General features: G+C 40.4%; 4 protein-coding genes across 10 annotated transcripts; 2 read left to right on the top strand and 2 right to left on the bottom strand.

The window, feature by feature from the left end:
• The first annotated feature begins 129 nt into the window (after window positions 1-129).
• On the top strand, window positions 130-7656 carry LOC105269145 (glycogen debranching enzyme). 5 transcript variants are annotated; one of them, XM_011309176.1, is made up of 4 exons: window positions 130-250; window positions 681-714; window positions 1052-1184; window positions 1282-7656. In XM_011309176.1, exons 3-4 carry the CDS (start codon window positions 1067-1069, stop codon window positions 5829-5831), a joined length of 4668 nt encoding a protein of 1555 aa, XP_011307478.1. In that variant the 5' UTR covers window positions 130-250; window positions 681-714; window positions 1052-1066; the 3' UTR covers window positions 5832-7656. The 5 variants fall into 5 exon arrangements, with proteins under 5 accessions (XP_011307478.1, XP_011307476.1, XP_011307475.1 ...); XM_011309174.1 differs by having other exon boundaries at window positions 640-714; XM_011309173.1 differs by having other exon boundaries at window positions 565-714.
• Window positions 7098-10274, bottom strand: LOC105269146 (LMBR1 domain-containing protein 2 homolog). Its single transcript, XM_011309179.1, has 2 exons — window positions 10015-10274; window positions 7098-9816 (listed from the first exon to the last, which is right to left on the bottom strand). The coding sequence occupies exons 1-2, from the start codon at window positions 10186-10188 to the stop codon at window positions 7912-7914; spliced, it is 2079 nt and encodes a 692-aa protein (XP_011307481.1). The 5' UTR covers window positions 10189-10274; the 3' UTR covers window positions 7098-7911.
• BBIP1 (BBSome interacting protein 1) lies at window positions 9733-10886 on the bottom strand. 2 transcript variants are annotated; one of them, XM_011309181.1, is made up of 3 exons: window positions 10811-10886; window positions 10240-10482; window positions 9733-9816 (listed from the first exon to the last, which is right to left on the bottom strand). In XM_011309181.1, exons 2-3 carry the CDS (start codon window positions 10458-10460, stop codon window positions 9777-9779), a joined length of 261 nt encoding a protein of 86 aa, XP_011307483.1. In that variant the 5' UTR covers window positions 10461-10482; window positions 10811-10886; the 3' UTR covers window positions 9733-9776. The 2 variants fall into 2 exon arrangements, with proteins under 2 accessions (XP_011307483.1, XP_011307482.1); XM_011309180.1 differs by lacking the exon at window positions 10811-10886 and adding an exon at window positions 10581-10787.
• A 31-nt stretch (window positions 10887-10917) lies between these two features.
• Alg-2 (Apoptosis-linked gene-2) lies at window positions 10918-13056 on the top strand. Of its 2 annotated transcripts, none has more exons than XM_011309182.1 (4): window positions 10918-11084; window positions 11417-11523; window positions 11852-12159; window positions 12221-13056. In XM_011309182.1, the coding sequence occupies exons 1-4, from the start codon at window positions 11029-11031 to the stop codon at window positions 12320-12322; spliced, it is 573 nt and encodes a 190-aa protein (XP_011307484.1). In that variant the 5' UTR covers window positions 10918-11028; the 3' UTR covers window positions 12323-13056. The 2 variants fall into 2 exon arrangements, with proteins under 2 accessions (XP_011307484.1, XP_011307485.1); XM_011309183.1 differs by having other exon boundaries at window positions 10920-11084; window positions 11891-12159.
• The last annotated feature ends 909 nt before the right edge of the window (window positions 13057-13965 follow it).

The following is a 13965-nucleotide window of genomic DNA, read 5'->3' as shown; positions in this document are numbered from 1 at the left end:
TGTTTGTAATGACAACTGATTCTAGACCAATGATTGGTCCATTTGAATTGAATTGCATTTCTCCCGGCAATAATTTCATCCAATAGATACTTTGAAAATTGACTGCACATAACCTCTCCCCGAGAAAAATGTTTATTATTGCATAGATGACCTTTACATAAATATTCCTCAAGCCTAGAGGTCATATTTGAAAGATCATCTCAGTTGATTGCCACGATTGTTTCACGTGAATAGGCGCATAATCACTGAGGTAACTGATAAAAATTCTTATCAAATATAAATTCATTTAATTTGCAGTGATCAGTTAATTTCAGTGTAATTTCAAGAGTATTTTTCATTGCTTTCTAGCTCATCTTGATATATATTTCGTCTGAATTAAATAGAGAATCTTGGCTAAAGACCAGATATATATTTTTCGAACAATATCTTTTATTACTCTGATTACGCATGGCATCGTATAATTATCGCATGTCAACTATCCAGAGTGATTTTTCTTTTCAAATTACTTGCTCCTCTTTTTAAATCACTCACTAGAAATAAATAATTGTTGCACAATATAAACAGCTTTGAGATTTTTGCTTCACTGCACTTAAAACAATATCAATGGACTTGCGTCGTACAATTTGGGGCTCAATGAAGAATATACTCAACAAGATTGGAAATTTTATTCGTGTATTCAGCAAATGGAATTGCCTAAGAATTTTCTGGTCCTATGTAAGTTAATATGGTAATTGTAATTGGAATCACTGGGAACTGTAGAGGGGAAATTTTAGATGTCTGGTGCTTTGGCCTCGGGGCATAGTTATAGAAATAAGAGAATTATTTTCATTGAAGATAAACTTACAGCTTTATATCTGCTTGCATGGTGGAACAAGAAGTAATTCAGTAGCTCTTGTGGCTGTGCATGGTTTGTGATTGCATTGTTATAGTAGATTATATCAAGGCAAAGCTCTGACACTTTTGCACTAGTTGGTTCTCAGTTTTTTCACGTGTAAGCATTCACAGTTGACGCATATTTATTTTTTTATTTTATCTTTGTCGTGATTTCTAGACGGTGGTGGAAAACATGGAGCGAAAATCAGTTGTTGCAGATGCATCTGCTCCCACGAAAAATGAGCCGGTGAGAATTTTAACGTTGAATAAGGGAGAGCATCAGGATGGAATTTTGTACAGAGTTAAGCAAGGTAAAATTAGTTAATATACACGAATTTAATTAATTATGGGAATCTACGCAGATCTTTCTATGCAGTCTCTATGAAAATCTATTGAAAAAAAATTCAGGTTGGCATCTGCAGTTCTCCCTGGGCCCTTCCCTCTTCGGCCGCCAATTGAACATCTTCACCAACCATCCAATATCTCTGGGCCAACAATTCCAGAGACAAACGTACCACCAATTAGAATGGACAGAGGGATCGGCAAATCTGCGACTGACAACAGCTGGATCATTCCACTACTACCTGACTGACAGTCAGGAGCCGAATGACCTGAAACCCGTGGCATCGGGCTACATCCTTGTGGAGCCGGAGCTAATCCTGGGTTCATCAAACGAGAAATTGTCACTGGACTGCATCCAATGTCAAACAGTGTTGTCCAAGAATTTGGGACCCATCTCTACGTGGGAGGAGAAACTCCTGGTATCAAAAAATTCTGGTTACAACATGATTCATTTTACACCAATTCAAGAACTAGGTGAATCTCAATCCGCGTATAGTCTGAGTGATCAATTGAAGGTCAATTCGTCATTCAACGACAGCAATGATCGACCAGCGACATTCGACGACATCGAGGCGTTGACCAATAAATTGAGAAACGACTGGAAAGTACTGTCAATTTGCGATATCGTTTTGAATCACACAGCCAACGAGAGCCCATTCCTGGTATCCCACCCAGAGTGCACGTACAATTGCTACAACAGCCCTCACTTGCGTCCTTCTTATCTCCTGGATGCAGCTCTCTTCGAATTAACCCTCCAAGTAGGAGCTGGTGACTGGGAACTCAAGGGAATTCCTCCGGTCGTCGACAACGAGGATCACCTCAACGCAATTCGTTATGCACTCCAAACCCATTATCTTCCCCTCGTTAAAATCGAAGAGCTGTTCACCCTAGACGTTGACGTAGTGGTTGCTGATTTCGTCAGCTTCTCCCGCACTAGAATGCCCCAGGACATCCCAGCCGACTCGAACCAATCGATTTCAATCATCAGAGATCCTCAATGCCGTCGTCTCAAGGCCACAATTGACATGCAACTGGCTTTGAATATCTACAACGTTTACAGGCAAGATTGCTTCGATGAAGATTCACGTGTAAAACGCTGCGCCGAGGAATTCCGCAGAAAATTGGAAGAACTCAATCGGGAGATTATCAATGAAGTGCAGAATCACTTGAATGCAGCTGTGGAAAATACAGTATCTGGAATTCGATACTTCAGGGTTCAGCCTGATGGACCAAGACTGAAGGAGATAAGCGCCAGAAATCCATTGGTCCCACGATATTTCACGGATTATGGAGCCCCGAAGACTCTCGTGGATCGCGAGGCCATGATGTACACTGAATCCGGTTGCTACTTGATGGCCCACAACGGATGGGTGATGAACGGAGATCCTCTGAAAAATTTTGCTGATCCTGGCTCCAACGTCTATATCCGACGAGAATTGATCGCCTGGGGGGACAGTGTTAAATTGAGATTTGGTGATAAACCTGAGGATTGTCCATTCTTGTGGCAGCACATGGCTTCCTACGTTCAACAAATGGCGAGGATTTTTGATGGAGTCAGACTCGACAATTGCCACTCAACTCCAATTCCAGTTGCTGAATACATGTTAGATGCAGCACGCAAGGTTCGCCCCAATCTCTACGTCGTGGCTGAATTATTTACGAATTCCGATCAAAAGGACAACATCTTTGTGAATAGATTGGGAATAACTTCACTGATTCGTGAGGCCATGGCAGCCTGGGACAGTCACGAAGAGGGACGCCTGATTTATCGTTATGGGGGTGAACCTGTGGGGGCATTTTTGCAGCCACAGCAGCGTCCGCTCGTCCCCTGCATTGCACATGCCTTATTCATGGATCAAACTCATGACAATCCGAGTCCAATCGAGAAGAGAAGTGTTTTCGATCTTCTGCCATCTGCTGCTTTAGTTTCCATGGCTTGTTGCGCCAGTGGAAGCAACCGGGGCTATGACGAACTCGTTCCCCATCATATCCATGTCGTCGATGAGACGAGACAGTACACAGCCTGGACTTCTGATCACGAACATCCTCGGAAGAATGCAAAGTACGTCAGTGATGGGTCTGGGATAATATCTGCAAAACGTGCCATTAATAATCTGCATTTCACCTTGGGAAATCAGAATTTCTCTCAAGTTTTTGTTGACCAAATGGACCCTGATGTCGTCGCTGTGACGAGACACTCTCCAGGGACCCATGAGAGTGTCGTTCTGGTTGCATTCACTGCCTTCCATCATCCAGACTCTAATGCCAGGGATCTCAGGAGAAATGTCAGACCTCTCAGAGTTGAAGGGGTCGTCGAGGAGATCATCTTGGAGGCCTCGTTGCTCTACAAGGATGGAACAACTCCATTCAAATTCCCTGACATGCATCAGAAGAATGCACAATACATAAATGGACTCGGTGACTACGTCATCAACATGAGAGAACATATTCAAGTGCCAGATTCAAGAATTCTTCAGAAAGTTGACTCTGGTGATGCAAAAATCACTCAATTGAATTTTGTTAATTTTCAACCTGGCTCTGTCGTTGCCATTCGGGTAGCTCTCCATTCCAACATCAGACCGGCACTCGAGGCCCTCAATAACACCATCACATCGATCACCATTGGCATCGATAACTCAGAGTTACGCTCCATCGTTTCTAAACTCGAACTCTCGGATATCAATAAAATTCTCTATAGATGTGACCAAGAGGAGAGAGACGAAACAGAAAATAAATTCGGGGTCTACGATATTCCTGGGTATGGGCCACTGGTTTACGCTGGCCTCCAGGGAATTGTCTCTCTTCTGGCTGATGTTCGACCGAACAATGACCTGGGGCATCCCCTCTGTGGTAATTTGCGTGATGGAAATTGGTTGATTGATTATACCTGGCAGCGGTTGAAAGGGGATGAAAGAACTCTGGCACTTGGCAAGTGGCTGGAGAGAGAGTCTGAGCCTTTCAAGCTTATCCCCAGGTATCTCGTTCCAAGGTACTTCGATGTCATCATCATTAATGTGTACATGACTCTGCTGGAGCAGTGTTACGTGAAAATGTCGAAATTTGTGGAGACTGGATCGACTTTTGTAAAGCTATTATCACTGGTTTCGATTCAGATGGGGGGAATCATCAGGTCGGCACCTCTTCCAGATCTGTCTCCAACCCTCGCAACACCTAGACCTAAGATTCAGGAGCGTAATGGAGTGAAGGAGCAGGAATGTGTCACATTATCAGCGGGTCTGCCTCACTTTACTGTGGGCTACATGCGCAATTGGGGTCGTGACACTTTCATTGCAGTGAGAGGGCTATTACTGCTGACTGGACGTTATGACGACGCCAGATTCATCATCCTGGGATTCGCTGGAACTCTCAGGCATGGATTGATTCCAAATCTTTTGGACAGGGGTAAAAATGCGCGGTACAACTGTCGTGATGCTGTCTGGTGGTGGCTCTACACCATTCAGTGTTACATTCAACAAGTTCCCGATGGCATGAAGATCCTCACTGACAAGGTCTCCAGACTCTACCCAACTGATGATTCTCCAGCACTTCCAGCTGGTCAGATTGATCAGCCTCTGCACGACGTCATTCAAGAGGCCCTGATTGTCCATTTCCAGGGATTATGCTTCCGCGAGAGAAACGCTGGGAGACAGATTGACGAGCAAATGACAGATCGTGGATTCAACAATCAAATTGGGGTACATCCAGAGACTGGATTTATTTTTGGAGGGAATGAGGCGAATTGCGGCACGTGGATGGATAAAATGGGATCTTCTGAGAAGGCTGGGAACAAGGGTAAGCCTGCGACACCTCGTGATGGATCAGCTGTTGAAATTGTTGGACTGAGCAAATCTGTTCTTACGTACTTCGCTGAATTGTACAAACAGAATTTATTCCCACATGGCAGTGTCCAACGGCGAAATAGAGACGGAAGTGTCGTTACTTGGAGTTACAAGCAGTGGGCTGATAAAATTCAGGAAAATTTCGAGAGATATTTTTACGTTAATGAAAATCCAACCAATGGAGAATTGAGTCCGGATTTGATTCATCGTCGAGGAATCTGCAAAGACAGCCATGGCGCCTCGCAGGCATGGGCCGATTACCAACTGCGTCCTAATTTTGCTATTGCAATGGCAGTGGCTCCAGAATTATTCACCCCAAAAAATGCCTGGACTGCACTCAAGCAAGCAGAGGAAATTCTGCTTGGTCCACTTGGAATGAAAACTCTGGATCCAGCTGACTGGGCGTACAATGGATACTACGACAATGCCAATGATTCAGCTGATCAAAAATTGGCGCAGGGCTGGAACTACCATCAGGGCCCAGAGTGGGTATGGCCCATGGGATTTTTCCTTCGTGCGCGACTTCATTTTGCACCTCTCGTAGGTGGCAAGGAGGAATTACGCAGGACTATTCAATCGACTGAGGCAATTCTCTCGAAACATTTTGTCGAGGCATCGACTAATCACTGGAGGGGACTCCCAGAATTAACGAATAAAGATGGGGATTACTGTCGGGACAGTTGTCGGACTCAAGCATGGAGTGCTGGAACAATACTCGAAACACTCTATGAATTGAAAAAACTCTCTCAAGGGGATGCAACCGACTCCACCAACTGATACAATTTTGCGTGTGTTCATCGTAATTTAGAATACTCAAATCTAGAGAATAACCACGTCGTTAGGGGCAACACGTGTTTCAGTAATAAAAATATTATCTCACTAGTGCAAGATCCTGATTCCCAGCAAGATACACACGCATTTTTTAATAGATCCCGTGATACCAGAGACAGCGCTTCTTCTCACACGAATAGCACAACGATTGTAGAATGCCATGACGGATTCAATGAGACTCATCCTAGTGGTTGTGTTAATTATATTCAATCTAATAATCACGTTTATGAAGAGATCAATCAATTTTCTGGTTGTGATAAAAATGGGGTAATGATCGATCCTGGAAAAATATTCAATGGAGAGATCTGTAATGTGTGTTTGGAATGCAGTGGAAATTCCAAAGTTTACAGCGATCAGCTGATTTACAACGGGAAACCTCTTCTAGCTAGAGAAGTCTCAATATGTCAGCCTGAATTGCTCTCGTCTCAGCTGCACTTCAAACTGAAGAATCCGGAGATACTCCAGGACTATATGCCCGTTATTAATATCCTCAAAACGCATGACTCTGGAATTTTTTACTCCAAGAAAAATTACCGAGATGTTTTCCGCCTGGACTTATGTCTCTCTCCACATATTGAATTTTGTGATGGAAATGTGGACCGCAGAGCAACAAATACTGATGTCTATCATCGATCAGCTGTGGATATTTTTTGCAGGGCCTCGAGGGATGTCGTCTTTAAACCGAAAATTTTTGATAATATCCAGGAGGAGAGTTTTGAGAATTGGATGGCATATGAGCGCAGAAAAAGTAGACTCAGTGATGGAAATGATGGGTTGAGATTATCGATGCGGATGCACCACAGATCGAGTCTCATGCTCCTTGAGCCACTTCTCATTATCCCGGATTTTCCCACCCCCAGAGAAATTCGAGAGAAAAATAGAATTGCACATAACGAGCATGTGAAAATAGTGAGGATTGTTATTGCCTATACTCTATCATTTTTTCTTCTAGTGATTGTTACATTTTACATTGTTTATTTTGCCTGATACTTCTGCTTTTCTCCGTCCATCGAATAATTATTGTGGAGTACAAAAATGAAGTCACTGAGCAATTCCGCTCAGTCCAGCGCGTATATTTTTTTTTCTTCGCGGGAAGCTCTTCGTTGGCATTTTTTCACCGGATTTGAGAAAAATCAGGTTGAGGAATTTCGATGGAAAAAAATTGACGACAGAATGGGGTTGTAGGGGAAATATATTGCTTTTTTTTTATTGAAAGTTAAAGGGCAGGTAAAAATTTTTCAATATAATTTTATTTTTTCTGTCTATTGATTTTAGTTGGAATCCGGAGAGAACTCGATTTTAATTCATGATTTTTTACGTTGTTTTGTTTATTTTAAATTTAGATGGTTTGTTTCTGGTTTGAAATGTTAACTGTATGTGATGTTTTATGAATGAAGTAATATATTTTATTTGACTTCCAAGGATGTAAAAAAACCTATCGGGTGATAATCAAAGTTTATTATAAGACGTGAAATTGTACAAAAAGCATATTTTCTTAAAACTCCGAGAAAAGACTAAAGTGAGATATCAAATACAAATATTTTTCCATAAACGAATCAATAGTCTTCATCTGCGTGTTGCTGTACTGAATAAATATTTTATTCGCTTTTAATTGAATCTACCAATTTATGGACTAGTCTTGGAAAATCTTGTTCGATGATTATTGTTCGGGGATCTGTACTTGTCCAATCAGTGCTAGGGAGCAATAAAACTGCCGAATGGAGTTAATAATCAATGAAATATGGGAAATAAAAATCTATTAATCTATTAATCTTGCTCTTTTGATTAATTTCTAATATGAATTTATTCAACTCTTGATAGCATTACACAACACATTACATCATGATATTCATGAAAAATTTTTTCCTAAGGCAGATATTTCCATTATTTCATAACATAATTACATCAAAAACTGCCTATGAATGAATAAATACTATTGACTTATCATCATTGCAATATATTATCTCCTAATTCCTCCAATTTTCTCTAAACTTCAATATAAAAATTTGACCAAAACTCCGAGACTTCACACATCATCAAATATTCGTCTGGGAGGACCAGTTAACCAACTGGAATTTGATGATGTGAAATTCCTCGTTTGGTCGTTACGTGAATCATAAAAATCAGCTGCTTGATAGCCACCATCGTAATTATTTACACTGTACGAATTAGCACTGTCATAGGTAGTACCAACGTAGTATTCACTGGGTTCAAAATCTCGCAGGAGACCAGCCCTAGCTGATTCCGTGGACTCATCTCTCCGGAGTGGTCTTACAGTGTCACTTCCCTGACGACTATTTCTGTATCTAGACGATGCTGATGTTGGATTTATGAATCGTTCCTGAAATTCACGCCTGCGTGTCACCGAATCCTCGGCTCTCTGTCGTTTTCTTCGTTCCCGAAGAATAAGCTCCCTTCCCTCATCAACAAGATCAGTGGTGAGCTCATCATCCCCAAGAAACTGTTGAAACCCAAGTACATTCAAGAGTCTACTACCAACGCTAAAATAAGTAGCCAAACAAAAAGCTAAAATAGCCATTGGAAAATAAACATTGAATCCATCCGAGATAATGGATATGACATCCATATGTCCCATAACTTGGGTATAATGAGTTTCGAGAATGTGCGTTTTGATAATATGCGAGTCCATATGAATGAGCCCAAGAAAATTGAGACACATCGGTGGTGTTAGACGACAGAGCATCATGCCACTGAAGATGAGACTGTACTCATTAGTTTGATGATGGGGTGCAAGATAATAAAGATTCAATAAGCGTATCTTCAATACTGTAGAATATGCACAGTAGCACAGATATGCAATAATAACAGTGGAGAGTATTTCAATCGTGAGATAATCGTATTTAGCTTTAGCCAAGTTTAAAAACTGTGCAAAGAGGGACAAAACGGGGGATTTATTGAAGAACGTCACTTCAGACCAGACAACAGCAACTGAAAGACATCCAGCAACAACAGCAATTGCTCTCTGCACATAACTCTTTATCATACACTTCCAGTACCACTCGACTGTTGGATTGCAGATGATTCTTATGTAGAGTGGTCGAAGTTTTCCGAATGAAGATTTGAATCTTCTGTCGTGATTCGACAGATTATTGGCAATATCCTCGAGTTGGAAAATCTTCTCCATCAGAATTCCCCACTGGGTTTCAGTCCTCTGGAGGGTCTGAAGAGCTTTGATAGTCTGTCTGTGAAGTCTGATCAAAGCTTTCTCCGATGGGCCATCGAGTGGGGTATCGTCTGGCAATTGTCTCCTGCTTATCTTGTCCTTCACTTCGACAGGAACTTTCTGGAAAATAGTCTCAAGATTTCTGTAGAATGGGTGATTGGGTCCTATCGCAGCGGATGCTGCGTGGAGAGACTCCAATATGTCATCCACAGTCTCCTCAGCTTCACACTTCTCCAGACTTAATTTTGATGCCTTGAAATAACTGTACTGGAGCTTGTAAGGGAGTTTACTGGAGTTCCAGAGGCCTCTGGGGACTTCCACCAGGGCATAACCGAGCAGCAACACCAGGAGAAATAAACCCCAAGTGTTCGAGGCTGAGGAGGCGATGGCCTTCAATTTCTGCCCGTCCAAATTCTGTCCTGGTTTGAGGGCAATGTAGATCAACAGAATTCCACAGATGAATAAGTAACTTCCGTAGTAAATTGCGTTGTCAATTAACGCTGACTTGAGCTTCCCTCGGATTGTAAAGTCTCCGGCTTTTATGTACGACTGCATCAGGGGAAGGATCAGCCACGTCAAGCACTGAGACGTCCAGTACACTATTCTCCATAAATTGGGGAAAACGTTGTCTGGAACACTCGACCACGGTTTCAAACAATTGGTCGAGGGAACAGTACCATTTGATTCAAGAATTTGATTCGACGAATTTACCACAAGATTTTTCTCCATGCATTGTCGGTACACGGTCTGAAAAATTACAATGATTAATTAATTTTCCCTAAATAATAAATTACTTTCGAAAAATTTCACAGGCAATCGACTTTCCAATAGCTTCGTCGATCGAGATGTTCCTTTGTACCTCTACATCTCAAACTCAGACGATTGAGACTTTTTTTTTGAGTTTCGGAGATGTTTCGAGAAATTTAGGGAGAAATATCGACTCACCGAGGAAACATCTAGGGGCAGCACGAATATAATCAATAATGAAAAGTACCAAGCGACAAGCACCGATAATGTGACAACAATATGATTCCTGAATACATTTCCATATCTGTAGAGTAGAGTCGCAGCCAGACAAAACGCCAGGACAATTTCCGTTACTAGAGGACCCACGCTCATTTTTATTTATTCCTTCTGACTACCACCATTTGAATAATTCAATTGAATTACTTGTCTCTGCTCTCAGTGCTCTGGTCTATTTCACGGTTAGCTTTTATCTTCTCATTGGCCTCTTTTTGCATTTTCTCCAATTTCTCAAGTGACACTGACTTCAGTGGAAGTAATTTTGGTTTGCACAGGATGTACTCGAGGGTTTCTGTTTCATACAGAAATGCCTGTTCTGGTATTATTACGTCGATTTCAGTACTGGATGGACACTCTGCTTCTGACATCTTATTGAAATATCAAGCAAGTCTAAAAACACAAGAGACAATAAGGAAAGTTATATTTTCATAACTTGAAATGACGTGGGAGGAAATTTTGTCACTGGAATTGAAATAATTAACACGTACACGATCACTCGATTTGCACTAGAAATTAGGTTTTTATTCTAATCGTTTTCATGTCGTTAAATTTTGCAGAATTTAAGAATAGAACCGATTTGGATTATTCGGAGATTATGCAATTTTAATGCACTTTATCCAGTAATTATTCCATTCAATTACTTGTTTTTTTAGTAATTGGTGACACGAATTTTTTTTAACAAAATCCATGTATTGACGGACACGACGTCACACCTAACCTGAGAAGTTTGTCCTAAGTGTTTCCATTTCGACCACTAAAAATCTCAAATAGCAGTTGGTACAATTGACATTTAATTACTCCAGTGTTCATATCGTACTTTGCTCTGTGATTTGGAGCGATTTGTCCGGTACTAAATACGTGCATAACGTCTGGGCGTTGTTTATCTCATTGAGCCTTGTCATCAACAAACAGAGAGTTATTTTAAAATTTGATAAAATGTCGTTCGTCTCGCCCATGCCAAGTCGCGATTTTTTGTGGGACGTCTTTCAAAGGTACGTTATAGTTCAATGACGTATTATGCTCCTCACGAGAGATTCATTGCGTCAGGCGTTGAATTAACACATTTCTCACAACTCATACCTCACAAGCCTTCCTGAAATGTCATCATTCCACGTCATATGATTTTGCTCCCCGACCTTGAGGCCCTGCCTCTTCCTGTAATTATCTCCTAACTCAAATGCAATCCTAAAAGGTATCTCACCTGTTGCAACTTTTGAATATTTATGAGAAAAAAATTTGTACGAAATGTGTAATTCTCCAGTGAATTGAAACAATCACTGGATCATTGCCAAGATTTTTATCTGGAGTTATTGGGGTATTTCAGAGTTGATAAGGATCGATCTGGAGCAATCAGTGCAGATGAATTGCAGCAAGCACTTTCCAATGGCACGTGGACACCATTCAACCCCGAAACCGTTCGTCTAATGATCGGTAAGTTTTATCATTTCGTAATTCAAAACCTTGGGTAATTAGTGAATGTGTACTGGGACCAGAGAAAACGCATGACACGAAGTAGGCTACGTATTACGAAAGATCACAATAAAGTCAATGTCCCAGTTCTTTCCACCTGGGGTTCACTACACATTTAATAATCAAATTAATTAATTATATCGAATTTTTATTCATCAATTTTTTTTACCGAATTAAAATGTTTCTAACGATTTTTAATTGACATTGGCTGGGACGTTGACTATCTCTACGAATATCCATGACAAAGATACTCAAGGTATTTTCCCTGGTTCTTGTTCTGTTCGGCCAGGTATGTTTGACATTGAAAAAAGTGATCCAAATGAAACAGGTATGTTCGATAAGAGCCAGAATGGAACAGTGAGCTTCGATGAGTTCGGAGCTCTCTGGAAATACGTGACAGATTGGCAGAATTGCTTCAGATCTTTCGACAGAGATAACAGTGGCAACATTGACCGTCACGAGCTAAAGACAGCACTCACGAATTTTGGATATCGTCTGTCAGAAGGCCTCATTGATATGCTGATTAGAAAGTACGATCGTTTGGGAAGGGGCACCATTTACTTTGATGATTTTATTCAATGCTGCATTGCGCTCTATGTAAGTAGGAACGATTTATAGGTAAATAAAAATTTGTATTCATTGTTATTCATTATTTCAGACCCTGACATCAGCTTTCCGTAAATTCGACACCGACCAGGACGGAGTCATCACAATTCACTACGAACAATTCCTGAGTATGGTCTTCAACTTGAAAATTTAGTTGATTTTTACGAAATAGATTCCGAAAAACAACAAATATTCCTCGCAACATCAAATAACAGAAGGGAAATTGTCAAAAAAATATTCAATACGCGCCTGGTGCGTGGAATTATGTGTTACGTCTGTTCTACTCAATTGAATCTGCTGTTAATTTTATTTTTCCTTCTGCACATTCCCATTTTTTGATTCAATATCGAGAGTTCTCGATTTGTCCGATGATGATCGTATAGAAGGCCTTGTTCCAATATTTTTTCTCTGCGTGAATTGCCAAATTCGATTAAGTATTGCCGAGTATTATGTAAGAGAGATATTATTACGGAATGATGTGGAGGAAATAATACATCGTTATCTTAAAAAAGGGAATCTCAATGTTGAATGTAACGTGAAATATTTGATGATTAGACGAGCGAGGCTCGTGACGTAAAAATTCTGAAATAATTCAATGTTTCAAATGTCAAAATGTTCCTAATTGCGTAAGGATAAACTTATTCAGCCTTATGAAATCAAAAATATAAAATTATGCATTGAAATTGTCGTTTAGCTTATGAGCCAGACTGAAAAGGCAGCCGAGCGAAGAAATGTATCACAAACTGCAATCAAGTCATCCAATCACCGATAAATATTTACTCAGATAAACTAATTTAAAGATTATACTGTGACTATATTTTTTACTCTTCTGTTCAGGTCCATGTGAAATATCCCCGTGTAAAAATAAAAAACAAAGTATATAACAGATGTTGGAGTACCTTAATTTTTTTTTCACCTGATAATCACAGATATTTCATTAGTCAATCGATTAGAAATAACCAGGGCAATCACTAGTGAATTGTGTGGCATGTGTGAGGATAAAAAGAGAAGAGCATTTACACACTGGGGATGAGGAACGTGGAAAACGAAAAGAGTGAATTGAAACTACGTATACTAATTTGTTGGGCAGGGACTCGACAGCCGAGTGACTCCGCCTTCTATTTGCCTGCCAAGTCAAGAGTCACATAACTCACATCCAGAATGAGAAAGCAATACGATTTCATTTTCTTTTCTCTTAAAAAAATTTACAATTCTCGTCAACTTCATTTCTTCATGATCTTACTGCATCTTACTACATTATCTCTTCCATTATTATCAACCACAAAACTATAAACAATTTTTATTGAGTCGTTGATTTTACAAAATCCTTTTAGACTCCCCCATTCATAAAAATCGAGATATAGATATAGAGTATATATAAACGTGACATTTGGGATTGTAATTAATTTCTGGGATCAATGCGTGAAGCATTGAATTTTGGATGTACATCAATTTAAATCGACGGGCTTCACTATTTTCTGGATTTTATTTCTATTTCTTTAATTCCCTGGGGGTATACCTGGAGGAAAATCGGCAAATGGAAAATGGAGAATTCTTGCAGATCCATGCGGAAGCTGTGGATGTAATGGATGATTAAAAAAAAAAGGTATGAATACGAAATAAAGTGACATGCCCTGTGGAGGATAAGATCGGTTCGTTTTTTATTGTTTTTTCAATGAAAAATTGGGGGGGCATATTTTATTTATGTTATAAGCTCCGCCTTCGGCATCCGAGCGTCTGGTCCTGGGTGCCCGGCAGGGCAATTTGCCAAGATGATTCGAGCAACCGGTACGAGGC

Source organism: Fopius arisanus, unplaced genomic scaffold (genome assembly GCF_000806365.1).
Source record: "Fopius arisanus strain USDA-PBARC FA_bdor unplaced genomic scaffold, ASM80636v1 scaffold00065, whole genome shotgun sequence".
NCBI lineage: Eukaryota > Metazoa > Arthropoda > Insecta > Hymenoptera > Braconidae > Fopius > Fopius arisanus.
This window is presented reverse-complemented; position numbering and strand designations above follow the sequence as displayed.